We start from the raw sequence: 18,657 nt of genomic DNA on the forward strand, positions 1-18,657 counted from the left end.
TGAAGGCTATTCTAACTGTCTCTCGGCAAATGAGAGAAAGGCTTCGTCAGTAGTCGCTAGCAAAGTCGTCGTACAACTGGGGCGAGTGCTAGCCCGTATCTCGAGACCTGCCTTGTGGTGGCGCTCGGTCTGCGATCACACAGTGGCGACACGCGGGTCCGACATGTACTAAACGGACCGCGGCCGATTTAAGCTACCACCTAGCAAGTGTGGTGTCTGGCGGTGACACCACAGGTAGTACTATGATGTCCACCAGAGATAAAGTTCTCAGAGTAGTTTGTCTTGCAGCGAAAATATACTGAATAGCAAATTGAATCTGCTACAACTGTCATTAAGTTCCTCTAAATTCCCTCGAAAAAAAAAATTCAAGTTAAGCAGACTTTTCTTATTTCTTATCGTTATTTTCAGCATGAAATAACTCATCCATAACGAGGAACACAAATAAACATCATTATTTGCAAAACTTGTCGTCCATTGCACTTAATAAATATAGTAATAGCTATATTGTTGTGGTTGCGGGGTGGTCGACGAACACTATTTCTCAAGAAAATGGTTTCAAAAATATGTTTCAACGGAATGCTGTTTCATACCGTACCCCACGTCTCATTAACAAATTACCCTTAACCCGAAACATTATTACCGCCTGTTTAATAGCGTGCTGATTTGGAACGCAATACTTCAGTTATTATGAGTCGCATGGATTCAACGTATGTAGCACCTGATGTCTCCTCACAGGTCAAGGGCAGCTGGATTATGGACGCGCAGATGATGCACGAAGTCGTCCCAGGTGTGTTTCATAGAGTACAATCTAACCCTACATGATTACTCTGCAATGCAAATTTAAGCGCCAGCCAGAGGGATCAACGAACCACCTTTGAGCTATTTCTCTATCGTTTTACTGTCGCACAGCTTGCGGGAAAAACAAACACTTAAATCTTTCTGTGCGAGCTCTGATTTCTCTTATTCTGCAGGTGGGTGTCAAAAAAAGCAAGAAAGTTGGTGATTGAAATTTCTTGAGAAGGTCCTGCCGCAGCGAGAAACACCTTTCTTTTAATGACTTCCACCCCAATTCGTGTATCATATCCCTGGCACTCTCTCCCCTATTTCTCGATAATACGAAACAAGTTGCCCTTCTTTGAACTTTTTCGATGTCCTCCGGAAATCCTATGTGGATCTCACACCCTAAGGCAATAGTCCCAGGAGAGGGCGCACAAGTGTAGTGGAAGCAGTATCGTCATAAGACCTGTTAAATTTTCTAAGTGTTCTGCCAATAAATCGTAGTCTTTGGTTTGGTTTTCTCACAACATTTTCTATGTGATCGTTCCAATTTAAATTATTCGTAGCTGTAATCTCCAAGTTGAGTTTACTGCCTTTAGATTTGTGTGATTTATCGTGTTACTGAAATCTATAGGATTCTCTTTAGTTCACATGAAGGTGATTTCACACTTTTCATGATAAGAGTCATTTGCCACTGTTTCGCCATACAGATGCCTTGTCTACATCATTTTGCAATTTCATTTTATCATCTGATCATTTTACGTGAGGAAAAATGACAGCATCATCTGCAAATAGTCTAAGAGGGCTGCACAAATTACTACTAAATCGTTGATGTAGATCAGGAACAAAATAGAGCCTATAACACTTCCTTGGGGAACAATAGATATTAATTCTGTTTTACTCGATGAAATTCCGTCAGTTATTACGAACTGTGAACTTTCTGACCATAAATCATGAATCCAGTCACACAACTGAGACGGTACTCTATACGCTTGCAATTTAATCAGAAGTTGCATGTGAGGAATGGTGTCAAAAGCCTTCTGGAAATCTAAAAATGTGTAATCAGTTTGACGTCCCCTGTCGATAGCACTCATTACTTCGCGAGAATAAACCGCTAGTTGAATTTCAGCAGAACGATATTTTCTGAATCCGTGTTGGCTATTTGTCAATAAATCGTTTTCTTCGAGGTGATTCATATTGTTTGAGCACATTATATGTTCCAAAACCCTTCTGAAAATCAACATCTACATAGAAACTCCGCAATCCACCGAACTATGCGTGGCGGAGAGTACCCATACCACTAATACTCATTTCCTTTTCTGTTCCATTCACAAATTGAGCGAGGGATCTGTTCCATTCACAAATTGAGCGAGTGAAAAACGACAATCTATATGCTTTCTCGAATCTTATCTTCGCGGTCCCTATGAACAGTTTTTGTTGGAGGCAGTAGAATCGCTCCGCAGTCAGCTTTAAATGCCGTTTCTCTAAATTTTCTCAATTGCGTTCCTCGTAAAGAATGTTGCCTTCTCTCCAGCGATTCCGAATTCAGCTTACCCCAGATTTATACGTAATGGGGAAGTCCTGCCTGTACCTCAAGCATAGGTGATCTGTCGATATGATGAAATTACCTGGGTCTCTTGCTTATCAGGCTTATGTGTTATGCACTGCACCATCCTGACATTGTGAGTAACGTAAGTATGTCTAGTAAGCAGCAGACTTGGGTTCAAGTCCCAGCCTTGGCACAAATTTTAATACATTACTTCAGCTTCTATCCTCATGGAAGATAAAGTTGAGACTCAGTATGTCCCCAGGAAAATATAATTCCATCGGATCAATAGATCACCTGTGCCTGAGGAACAGGCAGGATTTCTCCATTAGGTACAAAACTGAGAGCCTCAGTAATAACGACAATTTAAGAAATAGAAAATGAAGATGAGTAAAGGTGTGAATTGAAGTTCGTGTTAGGGGGGGGCATTGGATCTTTTTTTTTTTTTTTAGTTGATCTCATTTTGTTCTGTATTGTTCGTTGAATTTGTTTGGGGTGGCAGGGTGGACGACCGATGACACCCGTTCAGCTTCTTCGTTGATCCGTTCACGCAGTTTTTTGTTAGCCGCAATCCCAGGGTGGTGTAGTGGGTAGCACACCTCCCTAATAAGTAGAAGATCCAGGTTCAAGTCCCAGCTCTGACACAAATTTTAGTTCATTACTTCAGGTTATATCCTTATCGAAGATAAAATATGAGTCTCAATATGTCTCGAGGAAAATATAATTCCAACAGATTCCATCACGTAAGCCTGAGGTACATACAGGATTTCCCATACGTACAAATGTGGGGGTGCTATTCCAATATTAGTGAGCCCTCACGAGACCGACGGACTATAAAGTATAAAATAATTTCTCTGAACCCCATTACAAATTCCTAACCCCATAAACACAGACCCAAAATTTTGTGCTTGTTAATTTTTAATAGCTATGACAACACCTTAAAACTTAAAGCGAAAGACGTGCGGCACATGAAGTAGGTACAGTACGGAGTGTCGAGAGTAGCTGTCGTTAAGAAAATTCCCAAAAGAGTTCTTATTATTTGTAGCGCAATAAAATTGTTGGTGACTTAGGTGAACTATTAATGCATCAGTTACCTACAGCATGCGCCCAACATTTCTCGTTTTAAATTTCACAAGTATTGTCATCGTTATTAAAAATATCCAAGCACAAATTTTTGGGACTATCTGTATTGGGTTAGTAGTCTGTATGGGTCTAGGAGAAATTATTTTAAACTTTTTAGTCAGTTTAAAAAACATGTTATATTCCAAAGTTTTCTATTTAAATATTCATTTCTTGCGTTTTAGATTCGGTAGTTCCTGTAATTGGCGTCGAAATACAGTAAAGAAAATTACGAATCCTCCAGTCGATTATGGATCTTGAGAAATTGTTACACAATATGAGGCAGATTAAAACTTCTGAAATCCCTGAAATTATGCTGCAGAAGTATAGACTAAGACTAACAATACACAAACAATATGACTGTAATAAAATTGAGAAGGAGGCAGTCATATTATTTACAACAAAATGCTATTTTTATAACTTGTACGGTGAAGGAGTAATGTGGCAGAATATTTCATAATGGGAATAAAAGAGTAAAGGCAAAAGACTCCAACGCTAGGGTTCACAAAAGAGGCAGCCCAAATGGTCAAAATAAATGATGCATTAAAAGTGTTTAGCGTGTTAGGAATTGATTATTCCCGTTGTACATGTAGAAACAAACACGAATAAGAAATTTGGTGTTAACACCAACAACAAAACTGTGTCTGGCTCTGCACCATACTATAAAAGACTCTGGCTGAACAAACTGATTGTACCATTACAGTATAGTTCAGCTAAAAAGCTTTATGCAACGGCACAAAAATTAAGAATGGTTATGAACAAGGATGTAGAACCAAATTTTTCATTCATGTTTCTTTCAACACAAATGCGGCTCACTTTATGATGATTATTACCGGTACATTCAGTTTGCATTCAACCTGCATTTAATATAAGCATGATCTGAAGATAGTTGTTACAACCGGCCTAGCTAGTCAACATCTTTTAATTTACTTATGTAAACGCGATCTATGCATTAAAGGACTTTTGGAAAATAATGTTTTACGTTTTAACAAATCAACGCTATTTCTGTTCATCCAGACCAGTGTACTGCCTCCCGTACTAAATATTGTGTATACATCGACCAATAGTAAAAGATAGTTTAATCTAGATACGAACCTAGCAAATTGTTTATGAGCATTGTATGGTATCTCGAGGAAATTTTTGCAGCGTTCTCCCCTATTTTCATGTTCCAATGTACTTTCTCGTTCGCCGTAATGACTACAAACATGCTGTCACCCCTCCAACAGAATTTTCGCTGAGAACGGAGAGGTTTGACTTCCTACCATTCGCTTCCTGGTTATCTAAGCATTCGATTCCTTGTTGTCGTCCCCTCCTGAGTGTGAAATTTGAAGATGTGAGTGTCGCCCTTGCTATAGCATGTGTTATTTTCATATTTCAGAGTTCGTATTCTGAGCATCATCCCCCTGTCAGGGGTTCGAGTCCTCCCTCGGGCATGGGTGTGTGTGTTGTCCTTAGTATAAGTTAGTTTAAGTTAGATTAAGTAGCGTGTAAGCTTAGGGACCGATGACTTCAGCAGTTTGGTCCAATAAGACCTTACCACAGATTTCCCCAAATTTCCGAGCAGCACTCATTCATCTGGTTGTTTGTGCACCTTGGTTACAGATTTCATTGGCTTATTTCTCTTGTTAATTTGAACGTGCGCGTTGCACAGATGACGAACTCTGATTTTGTTATTCTTTTAGTTTTTCTAACAATGCCAATCATAGTCCAATATAATTAACTTCTTCATTTCATGTTAATTTTACGTGTTTTTATTTGCCGGCCGGTGTGGCCGCGCGGTTTTAGACGCTTCAGTCTGGAACCGCGCGACAGCTACGGTCGCAGGTTCGAATCCTGCCTCGGATATGGATGTGTGTGATGTCCTTAGGTTAGTTAGGTTAAATAGTTCTAAGTTCTATGGGACTGATGACCTCAGATGTTAAGTCCCATAGTGCTCACAGCCATTTGAACCATTTGGATGTTGCTTAGCGTACAGTTTTTTATTGTGGTGACGAATAGATTGCAAGCAAAGGCTTTTATTTCCGTGCTCAAACCGTTACCACTGCAGATTATTTTCATATTCAAGGAACAGTTAGTGACAAGATCTAGTATCTTTGCATAAATGTAAAAAGAGAAAGGAGAAAAAGTAATAATTCAATCAGTTATCAAGAAATAACAGTATCTTTAGAAAAACTGTCCTATATAATAATCCAACATTCATTTTTACAACAATTATAATAATTTATCTATTTCTTGGCTTGAATTATAGCAACTGTTTATTTTAGAATTAGTAAAAGTATTGTCGAATAATTAATAAGGAAAGTAAATTTATTGCTACTGAAGGCGCTGTTTCCTAATAATGTTAGCAGTCATTGTCCAGCAGCTATATTTGTGCCTGATCGTACTGCTAATGTTTCTGAGTCCTAACAAAAGAAACAACCCTTCCTGAAAACAGTTATACATCTACAGAAGATGATATACTACTGGCCATTAAAAGTGCTGCACCAACAAGAAATGCAGATGATAAACGGGTATTCATTGGACAAATATATTATACTAGAACTGACATATGATTACATTAACACGCAATTTGGGTGCATCCTCCGGCCGTAATAACGGCCTTGATACGCCTGAGTATAGAATCAAACAGCTTGGATGGCGTGTACAGGTACAGCTGCCCATGCAGCATCAAGATACCACAGTTCATCAAGAGTAGTGACTGGCGTATTGTGACGATCCAGTTGCTCAGCCACCATTCAAGTGGCTCTGAGCACTATGGGACTTAACATCTATGGTCATCAGTCCCCTAGAACTTAGAACTACTTAAACCTAACTAACCTAAGGACAGCACACAACACCCAGCCATCACGAGGCAGATAAAATCCCTGACCCCGCCGGGAATCGAACCCGGGAACCCGGGCGTGGGAAGCGAGAACGCTACCGCACGACCACGAGATGCGGGCTCAGCCACCATTGACCACACGTTTTCAATTGGTGAGAGATCTGGAGAATGTGCTGGCCAGGGCAGCAGTTGAACATTTTCTGTATCCAGAAAGGCCCGTACAGGACCTGCAAAATGCGGTCGTGCATTATCCTGTTGAAATGTAGGGTTTCGCAGGGATCGAATGAAGGGTAGAGCCATGGCTCGTAACACAACTGAGATGTAACGTCCACTGTTCAAAGTGCCGTCATTGCGAACAAGAGGAGACCGAGACGTGTAACCAATGGTACCCCATACCATCACACCGGGTGATCACGCCAGTATGGCGATGACGAATACACGCTTCCAATGTGCGTTCACCGCGATGACGCCAAACACGGATGCGACCATCATGATGCTGTACACAGAACCTGGATTCATCTGAAAAAATGACGTTTTGCCATTCATGCACCTAGGTTCGTCGTTGAGTACACCATCGCAGGCGCTCCTGTCTGTGATGCAGCTTAAAGGGTAACCGCAGCCATAGTCTCCGAGCTGATAGTCCATGCTGCTGCAAACGTCGTTGAACTGTTCGTGCAGATGGTTGTCATACAAACTTCCCCATCTGTTGACTCAGGATCGAGTCGTGGCTGCACGATCCTTTACAGCCATGCGGATAAGATGCCTGTCATCTCGATTGCTAGTGATACGAGGCAGTTGGGATCCAGCACGGCGTTCCGTATTAACCTCCTGAACCCACCGATTCCATATTCAGCTAACAGTCATTGGATCTCTACCAACACAAGCAGCAATGTCGTGATACGATAAACCGCAATCGCGATAGGCTACAATCCGACCTTTATCAAAGTCGGAAACGTGATGGTACGCATTTCTCCTCCTTACACGAGGCATCACAACAATGTTTCACCAGGCAACGCCGGTCAACTGCTATTTGTGTATGAGAAATCGGTTGGAAACTTCCCTCGTGTCAGCACGTTGTAGGTGTCGCCACCGGTGCCAACCTTGTTTGAATGCTCCGAAAAGCTAATCATTTTCATATGACAGCACTTCTTCCTGTCGGTTAAATTTCGCTTCTGTAGCACGTCATCTTTGTGGTGTAGCGATTTTAATGACCAGTAGTGTACTATGGTTTTGTTGGTTTCACTAATGCATTACATAATACTAACTGCTTCCAACAATTGTAATCACACCCGTTTATATATGTTACCAACAACGTACAAGCAGAGAGTATACGAAAACTATGGGCGAGACTGCATGTGAGGACCACACACGCTTGCTGAAATCATCTATCTGTAGGATTTGGTGCAAAGTTATTCTAATTCCCGGAAATGATTCGCACCGTGATTGCCTCCTTTTTTCTCTTTCATTTCCTGTTTTGACTCATTGATGATAAAACTATACCTGTGACGTTCCTTTTATTAGTGTGAATATGACTTCCATAAAACGAGGAAAAATCATTTTGGTGTTTCCTAATCTTTCTGGCACCTACTGCAGTTACACGATACAGTCACATTAATGTGATCACAGTCTATCAGTCTATGTTACAGCAGGTGAGCGTGTCGGGGGAGAGTGTGGGAGGGGGTGGCGACAGTGTGCAGTCGTTGTCATAATGCGGCTCAAATGGCTCTAAGCACTATGTGACTTAACATCAGAACGCAGCATATCATTTTCAATAGAGAGAAGTCTTCAGAAGTAAGAGTGATTTCAGGCGTGCCGCAGGGGAGTGTCGTACGACCGTTGCTATTCACAATATACATAAATGACCTTGTGGATGGCATCGGAAGTTCACTGAGGCTTTTTGCGGATGATGCTGTGGTATATCGAGAGGTTGTAACAATGGAAAATTGTACTGAAATGCAGGAGGATCTGCAGCTAATTGACGCATGGTGCAGCAAATGGCAATTGAATCTCAATGTAGACAAGAGTAATGTGCTGCGAATACATAGAAAGAAAGATCCCTTATCATTTAGCTACAATATAGCAGGTCAGCAACTGGAAGCAGTTGTTGTTGTTGTTGTTGTTGTGGTCTTCAGTCCTGAGACTGGTTTGATGCAGCTCTCCATGCTACTCTATCCTGTGCAAGCTTCTTCATCTCCCAGTACCTACTGCAGCCTACATCCTTCTGAATCTGCTTCGTGTATTCATCTCTTGGTCTCCCTCTACGATTTTTACCCTCCACGCTGCACCCCAATACTAAATTGGTGATCCCTCGATGTCTCAGAACATGTCCTACCAACCGATCCCTTCTTCTAGTCAAGTTAATTCCATAAATTATCTGGGAGTACGCATTAGGAGTGATTTAAAATGGAATGATCATATAAAGTTGATCGTCTGTAAAGCAGATGCCAGACTGAGATTCATTGGAAGAATCCTAGGGAAATGCAATCCGAAAATAAAGGAAGTAGGTTACAGTACACTTGTGCGCACACTGCTTTAATACTGCTCAGCAGTGTGGGATCCGTAGCAGTCCGTACCAGATAGGGTTGATAGAAGAGATAGAGAAGATCCAACGAAGAGCAGCGCGCATCGTTACAGGATCATTTAGTAATCGCGAAAGCGTTACGAAGATGATAGATAAACTCCAGTGGAAGACTCTGCAGGAGAGACGCTCAGTAGCTCGGTATGGGCTTTTGTTGAAGTTTCGAGAACATACCTTCACCGAAGAGTCAGGCCGTATATTGCTCCCTCCTACGTATCTCTCGCGAAGAGACCATTAGGATAAAATCAGAAAAATTAAAACCCACATAGAGTCATACCGACAATCCTTCTTTCGACGAACAATACGAGACTGGAATAGAAGGGAGAACCGATAGAGGTACTAAAGGTACCCTCCGCCACACACCGTCAGGTGGCTTGCGGAGTATGGATGTAGATTTAGATGTAGATCTGAGGTCATCAGTCCCCAGTCGTAATGCGGAACTGGAGCAATTTATCTGACGTCCTAAAGGGCACAACCATTCACTATCGGAACAAGGCTGGAAGCATTTTCGAAACGGCTAAGTTTGTAAACTATTCGCGTACCGCAGTGGTTAAAGTAGACCGTGCGTCGCAAAACGGTAATATCCAAAATCGGTACCGAGGCAACTGTGTAGATGACAAGGGTGAACGACGAGTGCGGAGATATGTACAGACGAACAGATGTGCAACTGTTGAGCAACTGGCCTCCCAGATGAACGAGAGGGCTACCAGCGGTGTCTCCCCAACGACCGTTCAGCGAACTTTGCTGTGTATGGGCCTCCGCACCAGGCACCTTATTCACTATTCACGCACCCATGCTGATCGCTGTTCATCGACGACGAAGGCTGGAATTTTAACGCCAGTATCGCAGCTGGACATCTACTGAGTGGCGACAGATGCCTTTTCCGAAAAATCAAGTTTTAAGCTCCATCGGACAGAAAGCAAACACCCTACAATAATCCTCGAAAGACGGCAGGCAGGAGGAGAGAGCGTTATGGTCACGGGAATGTTTTCTTGGCATTCCCTGGATCATCTCGAAATTCTGGAAGGGACAATGTGTCAATACAAGAGTGCATCTATCCTTGGGGACCATGTCCATCCCTACATGTTTGTTTCTCCTTGGCACAATGGTATCTGTCAGCAGGACAATGTAACGTGTCACACAGCTATCAGTGTAAGCGCGTCGTTCGAAGAGCACCAAGATGAATTTACTGTACTTTCCTGGCCACCAACTCTCAGATTGTAAACCTAACTGAGGAAGTGTGAGACCAGTTCGATCAGGCTGTTCGCGCCATCGATCCTCAGCCAAGAAACCTAGCGCAGCTGGACACGGCACTGTTATAAGCCTGGCTCCAAATCCCCATTGGTACCGTACCTTCCAGAACCTCACAGTCTGTCTTCCTGCACGTCTCGCAATGGCCTGCGCTGCAAAAGATGGTTTTTCTGGCTTTTGACAGGTCGTGTAATACAGCCAATAATCGCAAGTAGCTACCCAACGAAGATCGATTGATACTGAGTTGTCACATGATAACTCGCTACTACTTAGGAGTCACAACAGTACTTACCCAAAGCCTATTGGCCCACCAGGCTGCCGCTTCAGGGTTTGTGAAGTCGACGACGCTGCCTTCGCCATTCCACCAGGAGGTATTGGCGCTGCCTTCGGTATTGGTGACGAAGTATCCACTGGCGAGGGCCTGAGAATGGTACGGCTCGCAGTCGAGATTCACGAAGGGGTGGACCCACAAGGTGACGCGGAAACCCAGGTCGTGCAGATCTTCTGTGAGTTTCCTCACGTCAGGGAACTTGGCCGTGTCGAACGTCAGGCTCCCGTAGCAGGTTTCCCACAGGTCGTCTATCTCGAGCTGGCTGTTGTTGAAGCCGTTGGCGACTATTTCCGCGGCCAGCTGCCTCACCGTAGAGTCGTTAATGTCCCTCTTGTACCGCGCCCACGTTGACCAAATAGGGTGCGTGGTCATTCGCTCGTCCGGTATGCCAGACGGTCTGCCCAGGTACCTCTCGACTGCATCCTCGTGGGCCTGCCTCGCGTCTTCAAACACGCACGTCGTCTTGTTCAGGACGATGCCGGATCGCTCCAGCGAGTATGGCGGTGCCTTCTCAGCGGCAAGACACAGCCAACCCACAGAGTCGTTGATGTTCTGATTGATGAAGAGAGGCATATTTGGTTGCGCGTGGACGTATCTACCGTCCGAAAAAAGCCAATACCGCTCGGCAATGCCGACGTTGTCCTGCTGTTTAGTGACGTACGAATAATTGCTGTATACGTTGGACTCTATGGGCCAGTATTGATTATACTGCTCTGGACCTCCGTATAGGTGGCTACCGTTGTGAGGAATGCAGTTTTCTACTATTATACCTGGGATATCGTACGACGCAGAAAATCTGTAACACACTCCTTCGTCCCTCTGAGAACGCTCAACAACAATTCTCGATTCTTGGAACTGGAAACAATCCTCATCGAGTCCAGCATTGTGACATGTACTAGGAGCACCCTCGTATCCCAGGACAGCGACGGATTCGACGTCAACATTGTCACCACCTGAAAAACCAAATACGATTTTATTACAACAGTTAAGTTCAATTACTTATTCCCAAAGCAAATCTGCAGTCAAAAGTAGGAGAGAGCCGCGCAATATCGGCCGGCTTACAGTACCGGCCGCTATTGAGATTTCTCTTTTCGTCTCCAAATGGTAGAAGTCTACAGTAAGAAGAAGCGAGCTCGCGTATCCATGTACCCTAGAGACAGTTATCTTCTTCTTGTCTTCAGTGCTTTGCTTGCTCCGAATGCTTCGTGGTGTTGCCGTAGCTCAAAGCGCACGCAAGATATTTTGAGGTCTGTGGTACCCGTTTTTAAGATGAGTGCTTAACTTCGTTGCTATATTTCGGTTATCTATGTTATGCAGGGTGTGACATCTAACAAACATTTCGTGATAATTTCTGTAAATAAAAGAACGTACACTATGGCGAGTTCAAGAAGGCCAGTAACATTAAGAGTGCAATGTGAATTCCACTGTTGAGTGCATAGGAGAGAGCGGATAGGTGAAAGGACTGCGTTGAAGGCCTCTATGAGGGGGAAGACTTGTCTGATGACGTGATAGGAGAGGAAATAGGAGGCGATATAGAAGAGATAGGGGATCAAGAATTAGAACGCGAATTTAAAAGAGCTTTGGAGGACTTAAGGTCAAATAAGACAGAATGGACAACAACATTTCACCGGTATTTCCAAAATCATTCGGGAAGTGGCAACAAATCGACCATTCACATTGGTGTGTAGCACGTATGAGAGTGGCGATATACCATCAGACTTTTGGAAAAACATCATCCACACAATTCCAAAGCAAGCAAAAGCCGACAAGTGTAAACATTACCGCGCAGTCAGCTTAACATTTTATGCATCTCAGTTGTTGACAAGAATAATATACAAAAGAAATAAAACGAAAATTGAGGATCTGTTAGATGACGGTAAGTCTGGCTGTAGGAAAGGTAAAAGCGTGAAGAGGTCGCCCTGACGTTACGGTTGATAAAAAGCAATACTGAAGAAAAATCAATATACGTTCATAGGGTTTGTCTACCTGGGAAAATATTCGACAAAGTGAAAACTGAAAGACGGGTAGTATACAAATTTACAAGAAACAAGAGGGAATAATAAAGCTGGAAGATCAAGAACGAAGAGCTTAGATTAAAAAGGATGAAAGATAGGGATGTAGTCTTTCGCCTCTAATGTTCAAACTATACGTCGAAAAAGCAATGGCGGTAATAAAAGAGAGGTGCAAGGGTAGGATTAAAATTCGAGGTGAAAGGATATCTACGATATGATACGATTCGCTGATGATATTGCTATCCTCAAAGAAAGAGAAGAAGAATTACAGGATCTATTGAATGTAACAAACAATCTAATGAGTAAAAGATATGGACTGAGAATAAATCGAAGAAAGAAGAAACTAATGAGAATTAGAAGAAATGTGACCAGCGAGAAACGTAACATTACAATTGGGAATAACGAAGTAGACGGAATCAAAAATTCTGCTGTCTAGGCAGCAAAATAACCCATGATGGACGGAACAAGCAGGACAGAAAAAGGAGACTAGCGCTGGCCAAAAGTGCGTTCCTTACCAAGAGAAGTTTATTAGTATCAAACACAGACCTTAATATGAGGAAGAAATTTCTGAGAATGCTCGTTTGTAGCACAGCATAGTATGGTGGCGAAAATTTTACTGTGGGAAAACCCGAACAGAAGAGAATCCGCTTAGACGTGGTGCTGGAGACAAGTTTGGAAAATTAGGTCCTATCTTTTTCCGTGGATGTCGAGTTAATTTTTCACTTGATGTCGCAACTGGAGCAGCTGGCAGTGGGTGGTTTACACTCGCAATTGTCCGCTATGAGGCAAGGAAGGAAGAGGTTCTCCGCAGACTCGGCGAGGAAACGCTATGCGTATATAGAAAACACAAGAAAAAAGTGTGAGGATGATAGGACATCTGTTAAGACATCAGAGACTGGCTTCTGTAGTACTAGAGAGAGCTACAGAGGGTGCAAATTGTAGAGTAACACAGAGATTGTAAAACAACCAGCAGATAATTGAGGACGTAGGGTGAAATTTATACTCGGAGATGAAAAGGTTGGCACAGGAGAGGAAGACAGTCAGAAGACTGATGAATTAAATTTAAAAAAATTGACGAGATCCTACTGAGTGTTTGTTGTGCAGTACCGCCCCCCACCCCCTTTTTGTCTTTCGGTATCGACCATAAATAATTTAAATTTTTAAATTATAATTACTTCTTCTCACTTCTTTTCAGATTGAAATGGCGGTAAATGTAAAAAAGTAAGAAGAAACTGGAATGAACAGTGCATGAAAAAGGCTTTCAGCAAGGTTACGATGGCGAGGGAGGCAGCTGAAGCTTTTTCAACAATTAGAAATAAATGATTAGAAAAAGATTACAAGCAGAAAAAATAATGTCTGCAAGAGAGTAGAAGTAACGGTGTTCCAAAATGAAACAAACACCAAAGGTTGACCATTGGAACACAATCGCAAAGAAGCGAAGAGAACACGAATTCAATGGAAATAATCGGTCAGTAGAAGAAACTGAAAAGTGCATTGTGTGTCTGCAGTCATTTTAAGAACACTGAGTGCTGTGTACCAAGTGTAGATTCTGGGCGCATGTTGGATGTGTGTATCAGGAGAATATTTTATATTTTATTTGCGACATCTGTAAAACAGCGCCGGCCGGTGTGGCCGTGCGGTTCTAGACGCTTCAGTCTGGAACCGCGTCACCGCTACGGTCGCAGGTTCGAATCCTGCCTCGGGTATGGATGTGTGTGATGTCCTTAGGTTGGTTAGGTTTAAGTAGTTCTAAGTTCTAGGGGACTGATGATCACAGATGTTAAGTCCCATAGTGCTCAGAGCCATTTGAACCTTTTTTTTTTTTTTTAACAGCGAGATAAATATTGTTGAACTGAGGTAAAATAGTGGCAATAAGTTGCCACGCTTATGGGTTCTATTACGAGTGGCGTTCGGTAAGTAATGCAACACATCATTTTCTCTGCCAGTTTAGGTTGAAAATATGCGGAATTCATTGTGGGACATCGTAGAATATTCCTCCTTCAGTCCCTATAGTTTAATGAAGTTCCGATAAGTGGTGGCGATATAGCCTTCATAATGGCGTCTGTAACGGAGGTACGTTCCAAGCAGAGAACTGTCATTGAGTTTCTTTTGGCTGAAAGCAAGAACATCGCAGACATTCATAGGCGCTTCCAGAATATCTATAGAGAAGCGTCTGTCATCATCACAACAACGTAGCGCAAACCTGGACGATTTCCCGCATGTCCGCCGGCCCCATGCAGCTGTGATTCCTGCACTGTTGGTACGTGCGCACACACTCATTCGAGATGATCGAAGAACCACAATCAAACACTCAAATCTGTCCAGAATGAGATTTTCACTCTGCAGCGGAGTGTGCGCTGATATGAAACTTCCTGGCAGATTAAAACTGTGTGCCGGACCGAGACTCGAACTCGAGATCTTTGCCTTTCACTGGCAAGTGATCTACCATCTGAGCTACCCAAGCACGACTCACGCCCCGTCCTCACAGCTTTACTTCCGCCAGTACCTCGTCTCGTACCTTCCAAACTTTACACAAGATCTCCTCCGAATCTTGCAAGACTAGCACTCATGAAAGAAAGGATATTTCGAATCTTGCAGGACTAGCGCTCCTGCAAACTAGCACTCTGGAAACATCCCCGCGAAAGGCAAAGGTCCCGAGTTCGAGTCTTGTTCCGGCACACAGTTTTAATCTGCCGCCGGCCAGGGTGGCCGAGCGGTTCTCGGCGCTACAGTCTGGAACCGCGCAACCGCTACGGTCGCGGGTTCGAATCCTGCCTCGGGAATGGATGTTTGTGATGTCCTTAGGTTAGTTAGGTTTAAGTAGTTCTAAGTTCTAGGGGACTGATGACCTCAGAAGTTAACTCCCATAGTGATCAGAGCCATTTGAACCATTTTAATCTGCCAGGAAGTTTCATATCAGCGACCACTCCGCTGCAGAATGAAAATCTCATTCTGGAAACATCCCCCAGCCTGTGGCTAAGCCATGTCTCAGCAGTATCCTTACTTTCAGGAGTGCTAGTCCTGCAAGATTCGCAGGAGAGCTTCTGTGAAGTTTGGAAGGTATGAGACGAGGTACTTGCGGATGTAAAGCTGTGAGGACTGGGCGTGAGCCGTGCTTGGGTAGCTCAGATGGTAGAGCACTTGGCCGCGAAAGGCAAAGGTCTCGTGTTCGAGTCTCGGTACGGCACACAGTTTTAATCTGCCAGGAAGTTTCACTCAAATGTGTGTACCCCCACTGGAGTTCTCACCGCCTAACAGAAGACCATAAAGAACAAAGTAGTATCATCTGTATGAAATTTCTTGCGTGTTACGTGACTGATAGTGACAACTTGTCAAACATCGTAAGAGTCGATGAAACATGGGTTCATCACTTCGAACTGGAAACAAAACCGTAGTCCATAGAGTGACGCCACACCATCTCTCCTCCGAAGAAAAAGTTAGAAGACGCATCCTTAGCCTGTAAAGTCGTGGCGACGGCCTTCAGTGACTCTGAAGGACTTATTCTGTTTGATGTCCTCCCTCATGGTGCAACGATCAACTCTCAGGTGTATTATGCTACCCTCAGGAAATTGAAGAAACAACTTCAGCGTGTTCTTCGTCACAAAAACACAAATGAACTTCTTCTTCACATGACAAGCAGGTCCTCACACTAGTCTGCGCACACCAGAAAGTCCGCACTGGACAGTTCTTCATCCACCCTACCTTCAGACTTCCATCTGTTTGGCGCAGTGAGGGATACACTCCTGGGGAAGCAGTACGTGCATGATTCAGAGGTTACTGATACAGTAAGGCGTTGTCTCCAACACCGACCAGCAGAGCTGTACCATGCGGCACAAAGACCTTCCCTGTAGGGTGGCGTAAGGCCGTCGCGTTGCACGGAGATTACGTTGTAGAAATAGGGTTCTGTAGCCGAGAGTGTAGGGAATAATATGGTGTATTCTAATCCTGAATGAAACCAACCTACTTTCACAGAAAAATATGTTGCGTTTCTTATTGATCTCCCCTCGTATTGTTCAATAAGTAACAGTGCAGTGAATGATTAACAACCGATATTATCACAGAAAAGACAATGTCCCATACTGCAAAACGCTTTGTGCAAGGCAAGTCTTGTAATTGCAGTTCATTTACTTTCGATGTCATTAAGCACTATAAATAAAAAGTAAAAATCTTTACACTGTGTTATTCGTAGAAAGTAAAAATCGTTACTTTGTGCTATCCGTAGACCATGTCTTGAGGTAAGAGAATCGTATATTAATTTACCGATTAGGCACCACAGTTACGCAGTAAAGTCAAAAAACTTAAGCCAGTCGATACTGCACGACTCTTCTCTACACCAGCTGACGGTTGTCTTAGACAGCTATGTACGGTTAGATGAACGGATGTGTAACACTAAACATTTGATAGAAATAACCGACGAAATGATATGAGGATTTGACTCGCGAGGAAACAGGACCTCGGTCATATTAAGTCCTCGTTACAAAGGAAGTGATTGCTGTTATGAAACTTGCTGGCAGTTTAAAATAGCGTCTTGGACTGGTTGTGTATCTGGCTGTCCACTTTTTTCGATGGGGTTCGTCGTTGCTTCAAGTCCGTGGGTTTAACCTCAAAGTGCCCCACACGAGACCCCAGGGTGGTGCCAAGAATGCAACAACGTTGCCTGCTAGACCCCAAGTTTTCCTTCAGGATATCCCAGCAACTGGAAGATACAGCAACATGGCTCAAGCTCAGAATGGCCCTCGACCATGCATTAAGAGTTTTACAACTCAATATAGAAGGAGTAAGCCGGTCAAAAAGTGAATACTTAGCAAAATTACTGTCCAACCACAGGGTGGATGCTATCCTGCTGCAAGAGACTCAATGCAAAAATCAAGATCAGCTTTATGCAAGATTCCAGGATATAGCTTGCTTAATGCAACATTTCACAGAAGTTATGGTACTGCACCGTATGTAAGAAACAACACAGATGAAGCTGAAACAATGAGCACAAATGTGAACAATAATATGTTTGCCCCCAAAATGAAGATTGCAGGCACTCAAATTACAAACATCTATAAGCCTCCATCACAGCCTTGGATCTTGAATGAGGCCATCCAGAACATCCAACACCCAGCTGTAATTCTCGGAGATTTTAACAGCAAGAGCACCAACTGGGGATACGATTATACCGACAAGGAGGGCCAAGACGTGTGAGAGTGGGCCGATGCTGAAGACCTCTTTCTGTTGTACTATGCCAAAGAAAATGGCTCCTTCCACTCTGCTAGATGGAACAATGACTATAACCCGGGTCTATGTTTTGTCTCAATGGACTCATCCGGAAGACCTCTGAAATGCAGCAGGAAGATTCTAGACAACTTCCCACGAAGTCAGCACAGACCAGCAGTCGTCAAAGTCGGCCTAGAAATGCCTGCCATCAGATCAGTCCCACAGCCACGCTGGAACTTTGCCAAAGCCAACTGGTCAGAATTCACTTGCGAACTGGAACATAATATACAGTGGATCACATCTAAAATAGAAAATTATAAGCGCTTTACGGGATTAGTATGTGCCATCGCAAAGAAACATATCCCAAGAGGATACAGGAAGGCTTATGTCCCTGGCTGGAATCTAAAATGTATCGAGCTGTATGAAGAATATAAACTCAGCGGTGACCCTGAAATCGCAGATGAATTACTAAATTCCCTAGACTCAGCTAGAAGAGAAAAATGGATCAGCCTCAGGGAAAATGATCTCTTTTATGAACACTTGGTAGCAGTATTCCTAAATTCAGTGCTAAGTGCTCCAAAATACAACCAGATGCAACAGCAAACAGATTAGTTAGTCTGGCAAAAAAAATCTGCCGACAATGACAAGAAAGAGGCAAAAAGAATTCGGTCAGAATTAAAATCAAATATATGCCAGGCTGAAGCAGTTTGTCATTTTTCACTTGATATCACTGCTGTTGAGGTTTCATCTGCGCTAAAGGAAGTAAAATCACGAAAAGCAGCTGGACTAGATGCTAGATGTCCAGAATTTCTATTACACTGTGGTCCTCGAACAACTAAATGGCTTGCTAAATTTTACAAAATCTTACGCGATGGACAGCTACCACAAATATCCAAAAGAGCTAAAATTTTCGCAATACGGAAACCTAGGAAAAGTGGAGATAATGCAGAAGATTATAAGCCTATTGTCCTCCTGAGTGTCAGCTATAAGCTGCTGGAAAGAATAATATATAATATCTCG

The 18,657-nt window shown here is 43.1% G+C and overlaps 1 protein-coding gene across 1 annotated transcript in view; it reads right to left on the bottom strand.

Annotated features, from left to right (window-relative positions):
• The window catches only part of LOC126412980 (myogenesis-regulating glycosidase-like), a 60,956-nt gene that overhangs the window by 31,439 nt on the left and 10,860 nt on the right, over positions 1-18,657 (bottom strand). Inside the window, exon 2 of the mRNA XM_050082872.1 lies at positions 10,385-11,376. Coding sequence (XP_049938829.1) covers positions 10,385-11,376 — 992 coding nt within the window. The remainder of the gene's footprint in view (positions 1-10,384; positions 11,377-18,657) is intronic.

The sequence above is a fragment of the Schistocerca serialis genome, chromosome 7, assembly GCF_023864345.2.
Source record: "Schistocerca serialis cubense isolate TAMUIC-IGC-003099 chromosome 7, iqSchSeri2.2, whole genome shotgun sequence".
Taxonomy (NCBI): Eukaryota; Metazoa; Arthropoda; class Insecta; order Orthoptera; family Acrididae; genus Schistocerca; species Schistocerca serialis.